At 40.9% G+C, this 19574-nt stretch overlaps 2 protein-coding genes and 1 pseudogene across 4 annotated transcripts; all 3 read right to left on the bottom strand.

The window, feature by feature from the left end:
• Positions 1-144: 144 nt before the first annotated feature.
• LOC110056796 (carotenoid-cleaving dioxygenase, mitochondrial-like) lies at positions 145-6615 on the bottom strand. The gene is made up of 3 exons (XM_020763341.2): positions 6456-6615; positions 2815-3343; positions 145-1498 (listed from the first exon to the last, which is right to left on the bottom strand). Exons 2-3 carry the CDS (start codon positions 3320-3322, stop codon positions 483-485), a joined length of 1524 nt encoding a protein of 507 aa, XP_020619000.2. The 5' UTR covers positions 3323-3343; positions 6456-6615; the 3' UTR covers positions 145-482.
• Positions 6616-7779: 1164 nt separating this feature from the next.
• LOC110056853 (retinoid isomerohydrolase-like) lies at positions 7780-13043 on the bottom strand. 2 transcript variants are annotated; one of them, XM_089291047.1, is made up of 3 exons: positions 12921-13043; positions 9666-10181; positions 7780-9521 (listed from the first exon to the last, which is right to left on the bottom strand). In XM_089291047.1, the coding sequence occupies exons 1-3, from the start codon at positions 12997-12999 to the stop codon at positions 8482-8484; spliced, it is 1635 nt and encodes a 544-aa protein (XP_089147173.1). In that variant the 5' UTR covers positions 13000-13043; the 3' UTR covers positions 7780-8481. The 2 variants fall into 2 exon arrangements, with proteins under 2 accessions (XP_089147173.1, XP_089147174.1); XM_089291048.1 differs by lacking the exon at positions 12921-13043 and adding an exon at positions 12718-12914.
• A 1106-nt stretch (positions 13044-14149) lies between these two features.
• LOC110056555 (retinoid isomerohydrolase-like) lies at positions 14150-19415 on the bottom strand (annotated as a pseudogene). Its single transcript, XR_016207719.1, has 3 exons — positions 19252-19415; positions 16973-17639; positions 14150-16567 (listed from the first exon to the last, which is right to left on the bottom strand). The product of XR_016207719.1 is annotated as a retinoid isomerohydrolase-like (transcript).
• Positions 19416-19574: the final 159 nt, after the last annotated feature.

Below are 19574 nucleotides of genomic sequence, written 5' to 3' on the forward strand. Positions count from 1 at the left end.
CTAACTACATCTCGTGTGAATCTCTGGAAATAAATATGATTTACACAGATCAGTAGAAATCCGCAGCTTTTTTTGATCGTGCAGTAAAAATATTGGAATGGCTAAAATAATTTACAAAGCTAGCATAGTACTGAGTTGATATCATTTCTTGACCTTAAGATTTTCTCTTAAATATTAAAGTTGCATGTTGAGAACTCTCTCAAACAGAACTGCCATGCAACTGAATCTCAAGATGAAGATTATTTCACTTCAGCACCAATATCTGGATCTGAGAAAAAAAAAAAAAAAAAACTTGAATAGCTGGAGCTCTTAACATTAATGTTGTTTCTGTTGATAGCAGCGAAATCTTGGCGAATAAACTTTACGTTTATGGTAAGCCAAAAACAAGATTAGTTGAAGCCCAAAACAAGGTTCACGAACATGTCATTAAAACGAGATAGCGTTCCCGTTCGAACTTCGCTAATTAGTCTCAGTTCTTTTTCCTAATTGAAAAATCCCGTATGGAAGCTCATTGGAGTAATTCCTTTCACCACGCCTCGCCCCAGCTCCTTGAACTCTTTCGCGTCCAATACCAACAGATAAGTGGTCTGGTCAGGGATACTCACCACGCATGACAGCACCACGCCATCATCTTCTTCCTTCCCATCAGGCGCTTTGACAAACACAGGCTCTGAAGCAAATCCTCCAGGCTCCTTCCATGTCACAAACTCTTTCGTCTCCACGTTCAGCTTCACCAGATGACTGAACCACTTTTCCTCGTCAGCGCCGACGCCATACACAAACTTGTAAGGCTTCCCATTGTTATCTGCCTCGTTGATTCGCGGGAACTCCATTCCTGAATACAACAAAGTGTAATCCAGCCCGTCAGGTCCTCCTTTTTTAAGAGGTCTACCCGCCTCCACATCGCCAAGGTCTTCCAGAGGCAGCTCGTATCTGCGTATATCCGGGACGTCAAGTTTTTTCTCGCCTGGCTGTATGGGAGCTCGCATATTGTGCAGGTAGGTTTGATCGATAATTGTGTGGTCATGGAAACAGGACGCATCCAGATAAATCTTCCCGTCTCTTTCGAAAGCATTGACCTGATGGAACACGAAAAATGGCTCGGCTGTGAAGATGCCGGCGTATGCCCCTTGTTTTCTGTCCACCACGTGAAACCTGGTGGGTTGCTTTGGCTTCCATTGAAACCACTCGGCAACACTGGAGTCCTTGAATTTGCGAGTGTAAGCCTCCCAGAGATTCAGTACCAGAGGTGTTTCGGGAACGACCACATAATTCTCAGTGATGCAGAAACTGTGAATGTACGCAACTCCGCTCGTAGGTGGGATAGAGTAAAGTAATTTACCCCCATCTAAAGGATGCTCGTCTTGGGCTCCATGACAAGGTGGTATCTCTATGACGTCGTAAGTAGAGTTTTGGGCATGCGTGACCGAGATGTTGATCATTGAACCATCTTCTGCGCACTGTGGATGAGCTGTTGTAAATTTGATCTTTGCGTCACCTGGTGGATTGAACAGGCAAAATACTTGCAGTAAGAGCACAAATTTGTAACATAAAGATGAGCCACAAGATTAAAAGGTTTTCGTGGCGTCCCCGAACAATACGGATATTTTTACATAAGGAAAAAAACCTCCTTTCTCAAAGGACTAGACTTTCATTGTTTGAAGACACCAATATGGCCATGTGAGCAAAAGTAGGTAGTCTCATAGGACAGACAACTTTCTAAATTATAACCGAAAACGAAATTATTTATTTAATAATATACATAAAAAGAACAAACATTTAAAAAAGATATAGAAAGATTACTCTACACACAATAGGGCTTCATCACCAGACTTTCAAACCCGTTGAAACAATCAATGTAAAGCAAAATAAACTGTATCACCTGAAAGTACACTGTTCATTCAAACGGTCACACAACAGGGTTTCACCCAAAGACCACTCCCCAGTAACGGTCCCTCAAAGAAGCTAGTTTAGACTCACCTAAGTTTTCCTCTCGCTTATAAATTAGAGTGGAGGAGAGAGGAGAGAAATAAAACATTTTTTTTTCAACAAGCTTAAAGGAGCTGCGTCACGGTTTACACATCTTTAGCCAACATTTTTCAAGTTCTTCGATTGTAATCCGTGTTAATCTTCTCCATCCTTAACCATCTTTGTTCCTTCGTGAATTATTATTATCTCTTTAGTGTTCTTTTTTTTTTTATCTTAGCTAACTACTATTTTCATGTTTTCTTCAATTTAAAGGTAATTTTGTACGTGGCCAAAATAACTCACAGTACCATGACTGAGCTCCTTTAAATTGTTTGTCAAGATGTTACTAGGACTGCTGCTTATTCTACTGGATGGAATGCAAGTCCATAGCAGGCTAGCCCGGAGATTTTTTTAAAGTCGTCCTTACAGTTTTTCCGGTATCCAATTATACTCCAGGGCCGGGTTGCTCAAAGCCCGATTAAGCTAATCGAGGGCAACAGATAATTCCGTTTTCAGTTTTTTTAACTTTTCCGTGAGGTTCTCTGTTTATATTGTTTGTCCTTCACTCGTGTTTAGTTTTGAGTTTGAGGAATCTCAAACAACACAAAACATAAGCAGTGAAAAACAATTTTAAACAAGAAAAATAAATACTTCGGTCAACTTTTAATCCTGGGTTAGCACTAACCGGCTTTCGAACAACCCAGCCCAGAGGTACCGCACCATAAATGTAGTATCTCTCCCAAGAGCAATGACACGGCGACCCGAGCCAACACTAGAACCTACCCCCTCGACCCAGGTCCAACCGTGTCTCTTACAAGACCTAAAGATTGTCAACTGTCTCTTTACCTGGAAATTCCTTGGCGTAGTCGACTTTTTTCATAGTCTCCAACGTCTTGGGATCGATCTCAAATATGATGTTGGAATCAGCCGCTGCATAAATTTTGTTTTTCAGTGAGAACACGGTATCAAACGCATTATCAAAAGGTACTTCGTCTTTAAAAAACTTCGACACGAAGCGGGAAAAGATATTCTGGCACGGGTCTGGAGCAATGAATGAACCAAATTCCAGATGAATCGAATTCTTGCGTTCTCTGGTGTCCGCATAACTTTCGCTGCGTACAAACTTGTTGTTGTAGGTCACCTGACCATTCTCAATATGAAAGCGGTGTAAAAGTCCCTGACCATCGAACCAGTGGTTGAAGGAAGTGTCGCCGCACTCAAATCGTCCAGGCCCATTCCTAATCATGGTCCCGGTCAGCCAGGTGGGGAGGTTACCTTTCACCTCGGCGCTGATTGGCTCCGGCTGTTCTTCAGTCGACTGGAACAAGCAGGAGTAATCTTCTACAGCGGTCATGACTTTAAAGAAACACCGACTCTGTAGGTATGATACACAGCAAGTCACAACATAGCACAATAAATGCTCTTGGAACTAAAGTTTGAAAAACAATTAAGTCCAAATAGGTCAAATTTTATTAGCCAAGGTCATCTCAAGGTACATGTACAGCCACCCCTCCCCCATAGGGCGGGGGGGGGGGGTTTCCCCCTAAATGTACCTAAAGTTGAATCAAACACAGGCCTGATCTCTATGGAATATGATTAGATCAGTTGGACAAATGGTTCATTAAAAAGCGTTTACAAAGTGGCTCAGGTGAACACAAGAAATTTCGTTCCATTCACGTGTTGATCACGCGCTAATCACGCGTCACTCACTTGCTCAAATGCCAATCACGTGTCACGTAGAAAGTTGAGTGTGATTCAACACAGGTAACATACAGATTTTTAAGGTCTTGTATTAACGCGAAGAGTCACTGACGCAACTCTTATAGTGAATCGAGTTGCAGGACTTAAATCCGATTCGTGTTTCAACAATGAAAGTCTTCAAGACCTTTAAAGAATGATAGGAAACATATGGCAACGCGGGGCGTTGCCTTGCTATATATCATGAAGGTTGTACGTCAAGGAATAGGGTTAATTAAGCGAAGGGGTTAAAAATTTCAGGGACCATCTTAACTGATTTCCATTGTAGCTACAACATTTCCTCGGCTAAATTTAATCCCGTGTGTTGCGCGATTTTTCTGCCTGTCAGCTTGGTCTGAAAAATTCTCATCAAGTTGCTCAGAAAGGTTCTATGAAATGCGAGATATAGAACTGACTAACACAAGGTCTAAGCACTCTCCACTAATACAGCGATTGTGAAACATTCTGAACTCTTATAGATTTCCTGCACTGTGTAAACGCCATGGAACAGAGTTCTGAATTTTCTCATTCAAGCCAATGTTGTAAATTATGGTCAAAAAAAAAAAACACCTAAACAAACTTTCAATAAAGAAAAAAAACGTCTTCTCTGAGCTCACTATTTAGTGATACTCGACTGACCCATATAAAACTGTATCTGTGTCAAAGTTCATCATTTTCCCTGATGTTACGCAAACGTCTAGCGAAATCAGTTCCCAGCTTAATTTTTTAAGAAATTTATACTGTTTCGTCAGTCCAAAAAACTTTATAGTATATCGACACAACGTTAGCTTTAGCTCCATGAAGCCAGCTGCAGGTCAGTGTAAATTTAAACCATGATAAGCAAATGAGCACGCTCATTCAGACTTTCAAGTTATTGCTTCGATCTCTTTAAAACGTAGACAACACTCATTACCTACCACCCATCGTTCACCCAAAATTTTCCTTTGACCTTACATGAAAGTTACCTGATGTAGCTATAAGGTATTTTTCATCGTGCAGAACTGTATACTGACTAAGATACCTACATCCGTCAGAATCTTTCGCAAATCATGATACCCACTGTACGCTTGCTGCGTTATCTTGCAAGATTTCTCCTAGAGGCGGAGTTCACGCCGTTGGTTTAAATCATTTTTGTTGGCTGGCCTAAGGTAAGCTGAGATTTTCAGTCGCACAGGTAAGTACCTTGTCAAAATCTTTTACCTGAGCAGTTCGCGGCGGAGTTATAAAGCTCACCTCTAGCTGACCTTCTTTGCTCCTGTAAAAGTTCCCCTCAGCGCACGGGAGTTCAGGACGGTGTCGGTGAATTGTGTAAATCCCGTGTAAATTGTGTAAATGCGTGACAGACTACTGTATATGCAGACTACAGTACACCGACTCTGGAACACTACAAGAATTCGATGCTGGATAATGGGGCTTCAAAACTTTGATGTTACATAACAACATAGCCATAAATCTCTTGTGACCCTAGCCGAGACCACCTCGTGATGAGAGATTAGTGTGATACCACACACGTTCAAAACTGGATGTGGCACCAGTCTAGACAGCTAGTACGAAGGTTTCATGAATAATAAAAGAACAAACTAAGGGACGTCTTCGTCTCTTTCTACTCTTTTCCCGATTTTCTAATTCTTTGTCATTGTCTATCAAGTATTATAGCAGAAGCTTTATTGACGACAAACGAAAATTCAGTCATTCGGAACGAATTGAAATTGTAATTATATATAACGCACGTTATAATATTCGGTAAGTCAAAGTCGTCTATAATTTGCATAGCGCGATAAAAGATAGTGCTTATGCCATAATGTTTCACTCGAAACGTATTTTAAGGCCGTGCACTTTTCAGTCAAGCCAAAACCTTGAATTAGACTAGTGATACGGTTAAAATTCAATGATGAATATCAACAACGTTAACAGCAGTTAACAGAGGTGTATTCAGCAAACAAATGTCTTGTATAAATGAACCAGAGCGACTATTGGAATTACGGTCACTTCGCCCCATGGTCATTTCGCCCCCAGTCATTCGGCCCCAACCAAAAGTCGCTTCGCTCCATAATCAAGGTCAATTCGCTCCATACAAGAGTTACTTCGCTCCATACAGAAGTTACCTCGCTCCATGTAAGAAATTAGTGAAATTTGCCGTGAAGTTTTTGTTTTGATGTTGGAGTTGAACTGATTTTGAACTTATGTCAGTAATGCAGTTTCCAGTCGCGTTCGCTAACGCTTGGTAACACTGAATATCCTATCGTTCGATTACTTTCCTCAACACGAATTTTTATACGTTGTAATCGCTTGTTGTAATCGCTTGTTGTAATTGCGTCACTAGTGAAACTATTTCAAAAGAGAAACCTGTTTAGTGCACATACACGTCAAAACGCCGTTTTATAAAGCGAGCTAGTTTGTAATTTTCTCACGAAGGACCCATTGCGGACTGAAAACAAAAATCGTATCACGCACAGACAAACATTGACTGGCAATAACGTGACTGATGAGAAATGAACTCTTTCAGATCTTTGCCATTTTTTAAGCTTCTTTATTTGTCCCCACTATGGTTAACTCTCTCTAATGATTCAGATTTATTTTGTCATTTGCCGGCAAAGAGCTACTACAGAAGAGTAGAGATATCGAAAACAAATGGGACATCGGCGGGCTTGATCGCTTGACAATGATACCTTCACTGAGTTGAGTTAATGAATTGTGACGACCTCTCAAACAAGTCGTGAAGTAGAATAAAGTAAAATAAAAGACCTCACCTTTCTTTGAGAAGGGTTGACTGCTGTTCATACGCCTCCGCTCAGCCAGATTTCAAATAAAAACAATTATCACCAACCATGCATCGAACTTCACTCCTTAACTCCTTCATGTAGCTGTAATGTAATGAATGCGTTGCCAGTAATCGGATACCCGTGTTTGCGCGAAGAACTCTGGGATCGTCAGAGGGCAAACATTGCTAGTCGCTAGATGAAATGTATGGCGAAAAGTTGTTTCGAGGTACAAGAAAACGATTTTTGAGAGAGATCAACGCTTTTTCGCCGTCGTTTTTATCGCGAATGGCTTTGGGCAATGTTGATATGTGGAATATGTAAGTTTTTCTTTGAATAACCGTGAAATATGTGATAAAACCTACCGATACACTCCGTTGCTTGCGTGAGGTTTAATTGTGAAATTTACATCGCGCAATGGTCTGAAAATATTACAAAATTAATTAGGTATAAATCGAGAGGAAATAACCCAGTAAGGCCTTATAAGTTGTGCACAGGCTACTTTTGGCTTATTTGAAAGCTCAGTCATACAAATAATACTGGAAATAAACCCGGTCGCGATCATTGTACTCTCTGGGGTTGATTTAATGACAAATGAGTCCGCGCGACTCATGCTGTGTGGCTGCTGTGTTGCTCAAAGCCTTTGTTTTGCTTTTACAAGCACGTATTTCAGTGATTTTACTTTTCTTTAACAGATCAAGGGTGGCTCCTTGAATATATCTCTGAGTATTTGTATTTAAAAGTGCCATTTGTGCGTGATTATGCTTTCCAAAGTTTGGTATTGACGGTTGAGTGAAATTGCCCGACACAAAGGGTAGTAGTTCCTTCTGCAATTTTCGATTTCTGTTTCACAGCTTTTTTCTGTCATTATATTTAACTTCTCGGAGTGTCTTTTCTACCATTTGCTCCGGGTAGCCTCTCGAGATCAGGCGTGTATTGAAATTTTCAATATTCTCTTCAATGTATTTCACAATAAACCTCACGCAAGCAAAAGGGAGTTTATCGGTAAATTGTATCACTTATTTCACGGTTATTCAAACAAAATCTTACATTTTCCATGTATCAACATTGCCAAAATCCATTTGCGATAAAACAACGGCGAATAAGCGTTGATCTCTCCCCAAAACCATGTTTTTGGGCGTCAAAACAACTTTTTGCCATACATTTCCTTCTAGCGACTTGCAATGTTTGCCCCCTGACGATCCCAAAGTTCTTTGCGCAAACACGGGTATCCGATTACTGGCAACTCATTCATTGTCAAGGAGATGACGGTCCGCAATGCGTACAAAAGCTGTTACGTTTTCTTAAAAAAATAAACATTTTAAAAGATGTTTATTCCTTTTGGGGAAGTGGAGTGGTGGAGATAACAATTTATCGAGGGCAATGATATCTAATTTTTTTCAGTAATACACTCAAATACCCTGAGAGGAATAGTCTAAGAAAAGCCCGGTCTACAGCCGTTTTCATTTTTTTCGCCTAAAATATTCCAGTATTTCATAGTTCCAAAACTAAAATACTTTTCAGCTTAGTCTTTATATAAATTAAATTTCCAATCAACAGCTTCCTTGTGCGTGCACTTGTGCTACAAGAGGCTTATTTCGTTCCTTCTGTTCTACAATAACGAAAACTAATACGATTTACTTTAGAAAATATTTCATACGCTCATTTTCAATCATCCGATATTAGTGCTGTAAACGTAAACCAGAAAACAACTTAAATCACTAACAACTCCTAATAAACGCAATGCCTGCCAGGACTCATGGTACTATCGACAGGTGTAAAGTACAGAAAAATAATGTAGCCCGCTTAAGTGCCGGACCAATCACAGCGTGTGTAGTAACTGAGATATATATTAACTGCTCGTTCTTAAGCTTCTAATTCATTTTCTGGTATAATGAGTCTGGTTTATGACTCCCCTCTGCCTTTAATTACATAACAAGTTCTAACAGCTTGAAGAAAAATCTTAAATAAACTTGCTAAGTTTGAAACAGTGTTACCGAAACGGAAAACGTTTGATCTATGCAGTACTGCAATACTGCATCATTTCTCTCTGGAATAAACCATGCAAGGACATTGGAGTAATCTTTTTCACCACGGCTCGCCCCAACTCCTTGAACTCTTTTGCGTCCAATACCAACAGAGAGGTGGTCTGGTCAGAGATGTTGATCACGCATGACAACACCACGCCGTCATCTTCCTCCTTCCCATCAGGCGCTTTCACAAAGACAGGCTCCGAGACAAATCCACCAGGCTCCTTCCATGTCACAAACTCTTTGGTTTCCACATTCAACTTGATCAGGTGACCGAAGATCACTCCGTCAACGTCCCCTACGCCATAAACAAACTTGTACGGCTTGGTGTTCTTCTCACTGTAGTTGAACCTCGGCAACTCCATTCCCGAGTACAGCAAAGTGTAATCCAGCCCGTCAGCTCCTTTTGTAAGAGTTTTCGCCGTCCCCGCATCTCCAAGCTCTTCAAGAGGAAGTTCGTATCGCCGCACATCCGCATCGTCAAGCTTCTGCTCGCCTGGAACCATAGGGGATCGCAAATTATGCAGGTAAAGCTGATTCACAATTGAGCTGTTGTGGTAGCAACAGGCGTCCAGATAAATTTTGCCGTCTTCTTCGAACGCGTTGATGTGGTGAAACGTGAAAAACGGATCTGCAGAGAAGGTGCCAAGGCGAGTTCCTTGTTTTCTGTCAACAACATGAAATTTGGCGAGCTGGCTTTCATCCCAGTAGAGCCAATCAAGAAAACCCGTCTCTGAGATCCTTCTCGTGAGAACACGCCACACATTCATCACAAGGGGAGTTTCTGTAACCACGACATAGTTCTCTGTGAGGCAGAAGCTGTGCATATACCCCACCCCTCCGGTGGGAGGAAAAGAACAAAGTACATTACCCCCCTCCAGAGGTCTTTCGTCAGGTTTGCCCGAGGATGGTGGTATTTGTATGACGTTGTAGGTAGAGACCCGCCCATACGTGATAGATATGTTGATCACTGAACCGTCTGGGGTTTGGTGCGGGTGAGCGGTTGCAGAATCAATTGTAGTGTTACCTTGTGAAAAATAAGAAAAGTGAATTTGAGCGAAGATGATGAAAGAGGATGAAAAATATCTCAAACATAATTATAAAGAAAAAATAAAACAAAAACTGCTTGAAATTAAGTTGAAACATTTGCTGATACCAAGACCTTGTTTACCTGGAAATTCCTCGGTAAAATTGACTCTCTTCAGAGTATCCAAGGTCTCGGGATTGATCTCAAATATGAAATTACGCTCGGTGGTTGCATAAATTTTATCTTTCATTGGAAAGACGTTAACAAGGGTGTTGTCCATGGGAAGTTCATCTGCCCAAAACCGCGAAAAGAAACGGCGGAAGATATTCTGGCACGGATCTGGTGGAATAAATGAACCAAATTCCAGATGGATGGATTCTCCATGTTTCAAAGAGTCAGCATAACTTTCGCTTCGTATGAACTTGTTGCTGTAGGTTACGTGGCCGTTCTGAATGTGAAAGCGGTGTAAAAGTCCCTGGCCATCGAACCAGTGGTTGAAGGAAGTGTCGCCGCACTCAAATCTACCAGGCCCATTTCTAACCAAGGTCCCAGTCAGCCAGGAGGGGAGGTTACCTTTCACCTCAGCGCTGATTGGCTCAGAGTGTTCGTCAGCCGTTTGGAACAGGCGAGTATGGTCTTGCTCAGCGGTCATGATCGACTCTATGTATGGAAAATGAAAAAGAATACTATGTAGTAAGTGCTTTGTTCTTCATCGTCGGATCGCTGGTATACGTAGTGAAGCCTACCTGGCACTGACAACAACAACTTCGATTACGCCAACGAAAATGCAAAAGGCAACTATATGTTGTTGTTTTTTTCTTAAACACTGTCATTATATTTTTGTTATGCCGTGTCGATTACTTTGCGTTACGTCATTACGTCGCTACCAGGCAACCAGTCACCGCCAGTCACATGAAAATAATTAAGAATAAGACAGTGACGCTGGTGATTTGTCGACATCAACGATGAGGACAAAATGGCAATATTCCAATTTCAACATCGAAATACTGACTGGAACTAAGTAAGCTGAGCGATGCATAATAGCTAACTCCGTAAGCGGGCAAGATGAACCCGGGGGGGGGGGTACTCCCAGAAAAATTTGGTGGGGATGTGCGGCCGGCTTCCCAAAACCCTTACTCTATTTATGACCAAAATCTGCGATTTTCCCTACCCTATTTATGACCTGATCAAAAATTCGATACCCTTTTTATGACAATTGTGGCTGACAGAGTTTCCCCAAACATAAGTTTTAAAGGGCTTTTGCTTATGGTCTTATCGATAGTAATGAAAAAGTAGCTTCAACATACCCAATTTAAGACTAGAGTGCTAAAACCATACCCTATTTAAGACCAAAATGGCCAAAATCGATACCCTATTTATGACAAAAACGGCTGAAAAACCATTTAAGGGAGTAACCCCTCCCCCCCCCCCCCCCCACCCCTCGAGATGAACCAAATCCTACGCTGTGATTATCGGCTACCCGAGCGGGCAAGATATAGCTGGCTACCAGAGCTGGTAATTTATGCAATCAAAATATTTGGTCACGTACTAAACAGGCAAGGAAACTGCAATCATTCAGGAGAATTATCGAGAAAACCTTCTAAAGGTTATAATTTAACCACAGGCGGCCCAGACGACTAATACGATTAATACGTGACATTGTGCCGATGGCGATTGCGTTACAATTTTAGCCGTTTATAAGACAATTAATGTATGAGAATGCTTCGACAATTACTCTAAATGCTACGTGTAGAAAATAATTTGAATAAAATGGCGTTATTTTGATGTCTCTGGGTTCCTGGAGGTGGTTTCGAGCCATTTAGGCGAGTTTTACTGTCTGGCCATGGCAGTTTAAAAATCGCCTAAATGGCTCTAAACCACCTCCAGGAACCCAGAGATATCAAAATAACGCAATGCAAGCATAAGGTAAGCTATTTTATTCAAATTATTTTCTACAGGTAGTATTCAGAGTAATTTTCGAAGCATTCTCATACATTGTCTTATAAACGGCTAAAATTGTAACGCAATAGCGAACAGCATAATGTCACGTATTAATCGCATTGTTTGGGTCGCCTGTGATTTAACACGAAAAGCGGCTGGAAAATCCCGTGCGCCCATGCATGTCTGCGTACAGTGGAAAAATAAATTAGCTTTAACGTTCACGAGGTGTAACGCAATGCACCCAGTCACGTGTTCCTCGCAAAGATTCGAAGAAAGCGTGTACGATTTCTGGATAGCTGCATGTATTTTGACCCGCTAACCTGCGACAACAAGTAACTAAAGCCTGTGTCATCAGGAAAAAATATTTTGTAGCTCGGCGACGGCAAATGGCCATGAATTGTGGTAAGAAAACAAATTCGACGAATGGCCATAATGACCCTCAGATCTGTAGTTAGAAAATAAATTTTCCGATTCGTAGCTCAGCAAATTCGTTGTGCCCATAATTTTTTTTTCCGTGTTGTGTAACTCACCAAAAGGCCTTGTTTTGTGGTGAGAATGGACAATTCACCTTTTTCGTTTGTGAAACTGAACAAGATGTAAATTCGAGCAATGTAAACAAATACAAAACATTTGGCGATGCGCTGTCTTGCAGGGTCGCTAGTCAAAACGTTATTGTCGGAAGAAGCATATTTGTTACAAGTGTTGGCGATCTGAAATTGAATTCTAAGTCGCAAACAGTTAAGATGCCTTTTCTGGAAACTGTTTTGTCCAGTGCAAGTTTATACCAGGTTGCCGGGCTCACAAAAATTCACACTACAGTGGAAATAGTTTTCCATCGAGCCATTCGAACGCCATCAAAGTAGACCAAACATGCAAAGTACGCACGTGAACGCACTCCTCTAATCTTTGAATTCATGCCTGGCCGTCGCTACTAGCTGATATTTATAATTTTTCGGAAAAACGTCGGCCGCATTTACTGTAGCGACGATTTACAAACGAATATTATAAGCGCAGCAACACGTTCTGTGACAACGCTGTTCATGTTCACACAATAAACGTTTTAGGAAATTAAGCGGACCATATTCCTTTGCAATGATTATCTCTAATTTTTCAGACAAAATTTATCGGTCTCCCCAATAATTTGTTTGGATTCTAGTATCTAAATACAGTTCTTCCTGAACAGCTTTTAAATGCCTTCAATATATCAACAACAATATCAACGAGACAGCATTATGAAGACCAAATGTGTAGGTACCTTTGCTTGAAAATGTCTTCCAACGAACCCGCGCGCTTGTTTATGGAATACTTCCCCGTTTATGGAATACTTCCCCGTTTGCCTTTAAAACTGACGCTGAGTTGCTCTCTCGCCTCTTTTATCAGTTGACAGCTTTTTCACATGACGTAATGTTCCAAAACAATAAAATTTACCTCCTCGCCAAAGAGAAGTGAGTTATTTACCTTGATAAAAAATACTCCGATTGGATGGGAGCACAAAAGTCACTTTGCCTGCATGATAAATCAAGTCCGTGGGTGTCATGTAATAAACCGCACTTAACAACAGTTTTGAACATTGAGCTATTTCAGAGTTCTGCCAAGCACGTGCTTCCTTGATGACACACGCGCTCCGGTGTTGATCAGTCACTCGTCACGCAATCCCTGGTCTTTGAAGCCAGAGACAAAGGGCACGAAAATAAAAGTACAATTAGCGACGGAAGGGCCTCTCTAAAGAATCTCGTGACTTAACTTTAAGTTATAGTATGAAAAATAGTAACGGAAGAGCCTGTTCATTTCATTAACTGAACATTTCTCCCTAAATCTACGCTGTCTTTTTCGAATTTTGACCCGACTTCCGCTTAAGCTGAAACAGGCCGCCTTCCGCGTTCTTTTAACTGAGTAGTTTCCTGCTATGAAGCCACTGCAGAGACTCGTGAATATATACTATAATTATTGGAAAATAACTTTACCTTCGACCTCAGAATGCACACTTTCTTCGGTGGCACATTTTCGACTTCCGAGAAGGGAACTGAAGGGTAAATTTCTTCGAGCAAATCCTTTATTTCAAGTATCCGTTTAGTAGACGTGGAGGGGTTGCTCGAAAAACACTTTTCCACTATTTTTCTCGGGGAATCCAGTTATGGTAAATTGCCCAACCTCACCTCACCCAGCTCAATTTTTACCATGAGATTCACTTCTCTATATCTTAGTCACCAATCAGTTTGGTAACATGAAAACTCAAAATAACTACAGCGAGCTGGAGATTTCGAAGCAGCTGATAATGAGTAACCTATTGCTCCTCAGTGCAAAGTTCGTCTCTTGTAATTGTTGTCTGTTGACAATAAGCACTGAGGATTGCCGTTTAAATTTTGCCTGCGTTAAAACGAGTCCTCGTGTGAAACCATTCGTATGAAGATGTGTTCCTCGTAAGGGTTCATTTTTATGCAATTCACTGACTCATTTCAAAACGTGGACTCGTTTTGAAACCGAGGCCAAACAGGGTTCCGCGGGAATGGCCTGATAATGCGGGTTGGTTTTCATGTAATTATGCTGGTACGTAGAGCCTCTGAAAACAAGACTAAAAAGGTTGACAGTCTGAAGTTATAAACTAGATTGCTTCTTCCTAGCTGCTCGTAATAAAATTTAAAGGATCTAAAATCTGATAATGCTTATGTTACAAAGATTCGGGCGTATAACAACAACCTGAGCTTTACTAGTTTGCATGACCATTAATACATACAGTGATGCCAGAGCTTTTGTAAACTAAAACTAAAACAGTAATGGTTATCGTTAAAAAATAATAAGATTATGATACAGCAAGCAAGTTACATAGGCTTGATTTGAAAGAAGAATATTGCGTAGATCAAAGCAAGATGCAATGAATTTTGCATATTCAATATTAATACAATGATTTGTAGAAGTCATAAATTCGCCGATGGTTTGTGATGAAGATAATTGTTTAAAAATCGGAACGATATGTTGTATTTTTCTAAAAAGATCTAAAAAGAATCATCTCCTACAATAGGGTGTTTATTTAACAAATAAAGCAGCCTAATCCGTTTATGACATTGTGATAAAACACGACGGGCATTTGAGAACACGAGGGAAATGCAGAACACTCGAGAAATGAAGAAAACACTCGCCTGCGGCTCGTGTTTTCTACATTTCCCTCGTGTCTCAATTGCCCGTCGTGTTTTATTACAGGGTAATACACGGCTTAGGCTTCTTTATTTGTTAAATAAGAAGGTGAGATTCGACTTCAATTTGATTAGATTTACAAATAGGGCAGAGTCCGTTAACCACTAGAATTTGATCATATCTACTAGTTTCAATCCTTAAGTAGTTTATGATATCCTATTTTCAGTCTGTCAACAGCATACATCTCATCCCCTCGGTACTCATTCACAGTGGGTATGACCTGGTGACGTCATATAAGAAAAGCGTGCGAAGCGCAGCTTATTGACAAAGCCAAAACACTGGCGCCGCGAGGAATAAATACACTCTTTTTTTTTTTTATAAAAAATACATTTTATAAGAATGTCGAGGCTTAAATTTGCGAAATTCAGTTAAGAATATTTTAAGAAGAAAACCGCGGCTGGGATTTTGAAAAGTATAAAAATTTTGTGTGTTGAGAATTTGTAAATACAACACAATCTAAGAATATTCACAAGAATATTTTCATCCTAAAATCGGCAGAAAAATATGAATATTCAGCCTGGGCCGGAAAAACAATATTCTCATTAAGAAAAACAGTGTAGGCGCGACGACTGCACTATTGACCAACCATTATTGACCAACCATTGAATTATTTTGTAAACAGTTAACTAGCATAACTGCTAGATTTGTCAGTTCCAAACCAAAATACTGGGCAAATATCACTACCTTTTTTTTTAATTTCTATATCAGAAATCTCCTCTCTCTGTCGTAAGGACAAGTATAAGTTTTGAATATATACGATTCATCTGTGTCTGTTTATGATTAAAAACAATTGTTAGAGTAGAAGTAGAATCACAGAGCTTGGGAAAAATTGCAAGTTTGTTTCAGAAAATTAAGTGGAAAAGTTTATTTCAGTTTCTACAGGTCCGCAACCTGTTTAAACTAGTCCTGGAACAAGCCATGAAAGGCCATTGGAGTAATCCTTTTCACCACGGCTCGGCCCAGCTCCTTGAATTCTTTCGCGTCCAATACCAACAGAGAGGTGGTCTAGTCAGTGATGTTGATCACGCATGACAGCACCACACCGTCATCTTCCTCCTTCCCATCAGGCACTTTGACAAACACAGGCTCCGAGACAAATCCCCGGGGCTCCTTCCATGTCACAAACTCTTTGGTTTCCACATTTAACTTGACCAGTAGACTGAAGAGAGCTTCGTCTTCACCCCCCACGCCATAAACAAACTTGTACGGCTTGCCATTCTTCTCACTGTAATTGAACCTTGGCAAATCCATTCCTGAATACAGCAAAGTGTAATCCAGCCCGTCTGCTCCCTTGGGAAGTGGTGTACCCGGCTCCACGTCTCCAAGGTCTTCAAGAGGGAGCTCATATCGGCGCACATCCGGAACGTCAAACTTCTGCTCGCCAGGCCCCCTGGGAGATCGCAAATTGTGCAGGTAGAACTGACTCATAATTGAGCTGCCGTGGTAGCAACAAGCGTCTAGATGAATCTTGCTGTCTTTTTCGAACGCGTTTACGTGGTGAAACGCCAGGAACGGCTCCGCTGTGAAGATACCAAGATGCGTCCCTTGTTTTCTGTCGACAACATGAAATTTGGCTGGTTGGCTTTCATCCCAGTAGAACCAATCACAAACACACGACCCAAAGAACCTGTGAGTTAAGATTCGCCACACGTTCATGATGAGGGGAGCTCCTGTAACCACAACATAGTTCTCTGTGAGGCAGAAGCTGTGCATATACCCAGTCCCACCGGTGGGACGGATAGAACAAAGCACTTTACCCCCGTCCAGAGGTCTTTCGTCAGGTTTGCCCGAGGATGGTGGTATTTGTATGATGTTGTAAGTAGAGATCTGGCCATGCGTGATAGATATGTTGATCACTGAACCGTCTGGGGTCTGGTGCGGGTGGGCGGTAGCAGAATTGATTGTGGTGTCGCCTATGGCGGTGGAAAATGAAGAATAATGGGCTGAATCTTAAGTCTGTTAAGGCAAAATTCCTACAATAGAATCACTAGGTGTCTCTTGGAAAGACACCAGGCTGAAAAAATCTTTTAGCCTTGAGAGAGCTGTTACAAACTTTAACATTATCATTACTCTACTGAGACTAAATTTTGGTCAGTTGGTTTATTCAGTTCAGTCCAAGTTAGCCTGCTCCGGTCACTGAGGGCGATCGAAAAAGCGGACGGGGGACGACAAAAAGAGAGAGGGCGCCTCCCAGACCCCCGCTCGTCACCCGCCCGCCTTTTCGATCCGAAAGCCTGGAACAGGCTAAGTCCAAATGGCCCTTTCCTTTGCTGAAAAAAGAGTCACATATAGAATCAGTGTCATGTTTATTTCTTTACCTGGATACTCCTTTGTGATATCGATTCTCTTTAAGGTGTCCAAGGTTTCAGGGTTGATCTCAAATAGGAAATTGCTCTCGGTCGTTGCATAGATTTTATCCTTCATTGGAAAGACGTTAATAAGGGTGTTGTCAAAAGGAACTTCATCTGCCCAAAACCGCGAAAAGAAACGGCGGAAGATATTCTGGCACGGATCTGGTGGAATAAATGAACCAAATTCCAGATGGATGGATTCTCCATGTTTCAAAGAGTCAGCATAACTTTCGCTTCGTATGAACTTGTTGCTGTAGGTTACGTGGCCGTTCTGAATGTGAAAGCGGTGTAGAAGTCCCTGGCCATCGAACCAGTGGTTGAAGGAAGTGTCGCCGCACTCAAATCTACCAGGCCCATTTCTAATCAAGGTCCCAGTCAGCCAGGAGGGGAGGTTACCTTTCACCTCAGCGCTGATCGGGTCCGATGTTCGTCAATCGTTTGGAACAGGCAAGAGAGGTCTAGTTCAGAGGACATGATCGAGTCTGGAAAAGAGAAAATTGAATGATACTATTGATCTCAGACGTCTTTTTTCAGCCCTTTCAACGCACCTTTGGTCACGTGGTGAAAGTGATCACGTGATGACACATATATCTTGGCTACAGTTTGCAGCACAGGGCAGTTCTAGGGCAAGATTCTGAAAAGTAGCAAGATCGTCAGTAGAGTGTGATTACGGCCAAAATCGAAATTGAATTGTAATGTCATGCCATTAAAATATCTAATGCTAATACAATTAAATATGGAGTTGTGGGATCTGAATATTCAATTTTGGCATTGAAAATTCTTCTATTCTGTTCTGCTAGTCATGTTTTTTCTTTTTCCGACTGTGCATAAATTTTTATAAATTACGTTTTGGCGGGCATACTAATTATCGTAAATATCGTTTACTGATCAGTGAAGCCCAGTCCTACTCGGCTCATTGAGTACCATGCCGAATTTCCGGATTCAGTGACTGAATATCAGATCAGAATTGAATGTTCGCATAGAACCGTTGGATATTCAGTTGCATTTCAGAATTGCACATTTCAGTGTCACAACTAAATATTTGAATATCAGATCTGAAAGTCAAAATAGAATATTGAATGACAAAACTGAATACAAAATGTATGAACTCTCACATTGCATGTAAATCTCTCAAATAAATTGATTGTCAAAACTCAGAATTTTCAAATCCCACAACTCCCCATTTAAATATCAGCATTAGATAGTTTAATCGTAATACCTGCAAAATTCAACATCACAATTTAATTGTTATTTTTGATGGCAATCACACTCCATAAGTTCGATGTTAAAGGTTAAAATGCGATGTATTTTGCATCTGTTGAACTCTTGAATTGTATCTTGCTAGGAGGTGCCAAACGAAATACACTTGCAAACAAACTAGGAAGCACCTTCTTCGACGACAGGGAAGATTCACTGATAGTCACTCATTATAAGATCAGACCGATCATGAAATTCGTCGTCATTCACTTTTTTTGGAATCCGTGAATGAAAGAAATGGTGCGTGCAACAAAAGCCATTAAAAGCCATTCTAACAGACGTCTGGGATCAACAGCATAGTTTTTCCAATACGAAATGTTGCAACATGCCACATTTTGTTGCGAAGCCCTGATTTACCATCCGGTTTTCCTTTCAGGTACGGAAAGGAAACCTTTGCATTTTTCCATACTGCGTCGTTTTTAAAATAAAGCTTAAATTCATTCACCAAAACTATCAATTATTATACATCTTGAGTTTCCTTTGTGTTCGTGACAAGCGGGCAAGATGGGCGTTCACACATATGGCTCGTCACGCGATGTTTTCTTCTAGAAAATCTGCTGCTGTACCGCAGGATCCTTGCACGGTCTACTCACCGAATTGTATTTCTGTTCTATTCTATAGTCAATTCTATAGTCAATTGTAAAACGAATACACTTTAACAAATGAAACTGCAATGTGCAGAATTTAGGTCGTAACTAAACCATTGCCCGTAAAACAACACTGCAGCTAAGTGAATCTGTTTGGGCCAGTCTTAAGTGAACGAATCGACAGGGCCTGAGTACTCGAGAAGAGCCCCAGTGAATTACTGAACAACTTTCGATTCGATTTGATCGAGCAAACAAGACTTCAAAACTATAAAATGACATCGCATCAAGTTATTTATAAGTAATATAAACCATGTGTGCTAGTATTGAAAAGTAACCATTTCTGCCGTCTTCTGCTTTAGTTAATTTATGATCAACAAAATAAATTCTTTAATCTATCCTTACCTTTGCCTGCAAACCTTTTCCTTTGTTAACAACTTCTCCACCAGACAAGCGTTACGTTGTCTCCCTCATTGGTCAAACAGCTTCCACGTGATGTCAAGTACGGTCGGCCGACCCCAGACAATGATATACCAACAAAGTTCAAGACCGCAGATATTTTTAAATACTTCAAGTCACGATGAGCTATGTGCTTTGAAACAAATAAGAAGTAAGAGCAACATAATTTTGAGCCTGTTTTCTTAATCGATTTTGATGGAAAACTTGCTGTCGAAACAAGCTTCCTTATTATGAAAAAATTTCTACCCGAACCGACTTCCTTGTTCGAT

The sequence above is a fragment of the Orbicella faveolata genome, unplaced genomic scaffold (assembly GCF_042242905.1).
Source record: "Orbicella faveolata isolate gen_17 unplaced genomic scaffold, um_ofav_v1 contig_24, whole genome shotgun sequence".
Classification (NCBI taxonomy): domain Eukaryota; kingdom Metazoa; phylum Cnidaria; class Anthozoa; order Scleractinia; family Merulinidae; genus Orbicella; species Orbicella faveolata.

Excerpts from the sequence above, each read along its gene's own strand:
- LOC110056796 (XM_020763341.2), bottom strand. The coding sequence starts at position 3,322 with ATGACCGCTGTAGAAGATTACTCCTGCTTGTTCCAGTCGACTGAAGAA. Across the intron at positions 1,499-2,814 it reads CTACGCCAAGGAATTTCCAG|GTGACGCAAAGATCAAATTT; the intron begins GTAAAGAGACAG and ends TCAATCCACCAG.
- LOC110056853 (XM_089291047.1), bottom strand. The coding sequence starts at position 12,999 with ATGACACCCACGGACTTGATTTATCATGCAGGCAAAGTGACTTTTGTG. Across the intron at positions 10,182-12,920 it reads TCGGAGTATTTTTTATCAAG|AGTCGATCATGACCGCTGAG; the intron begins GTAAATAACTCA and ends TTCCATACATAG. Across the intron at positions 9,522-9,665 it reads TTTTACCGAGGAATTTCCAG|GTAACACTACAATTGATTCT; the intron begins GTAAACAAGGTC and ends ATTTTTCACAAG.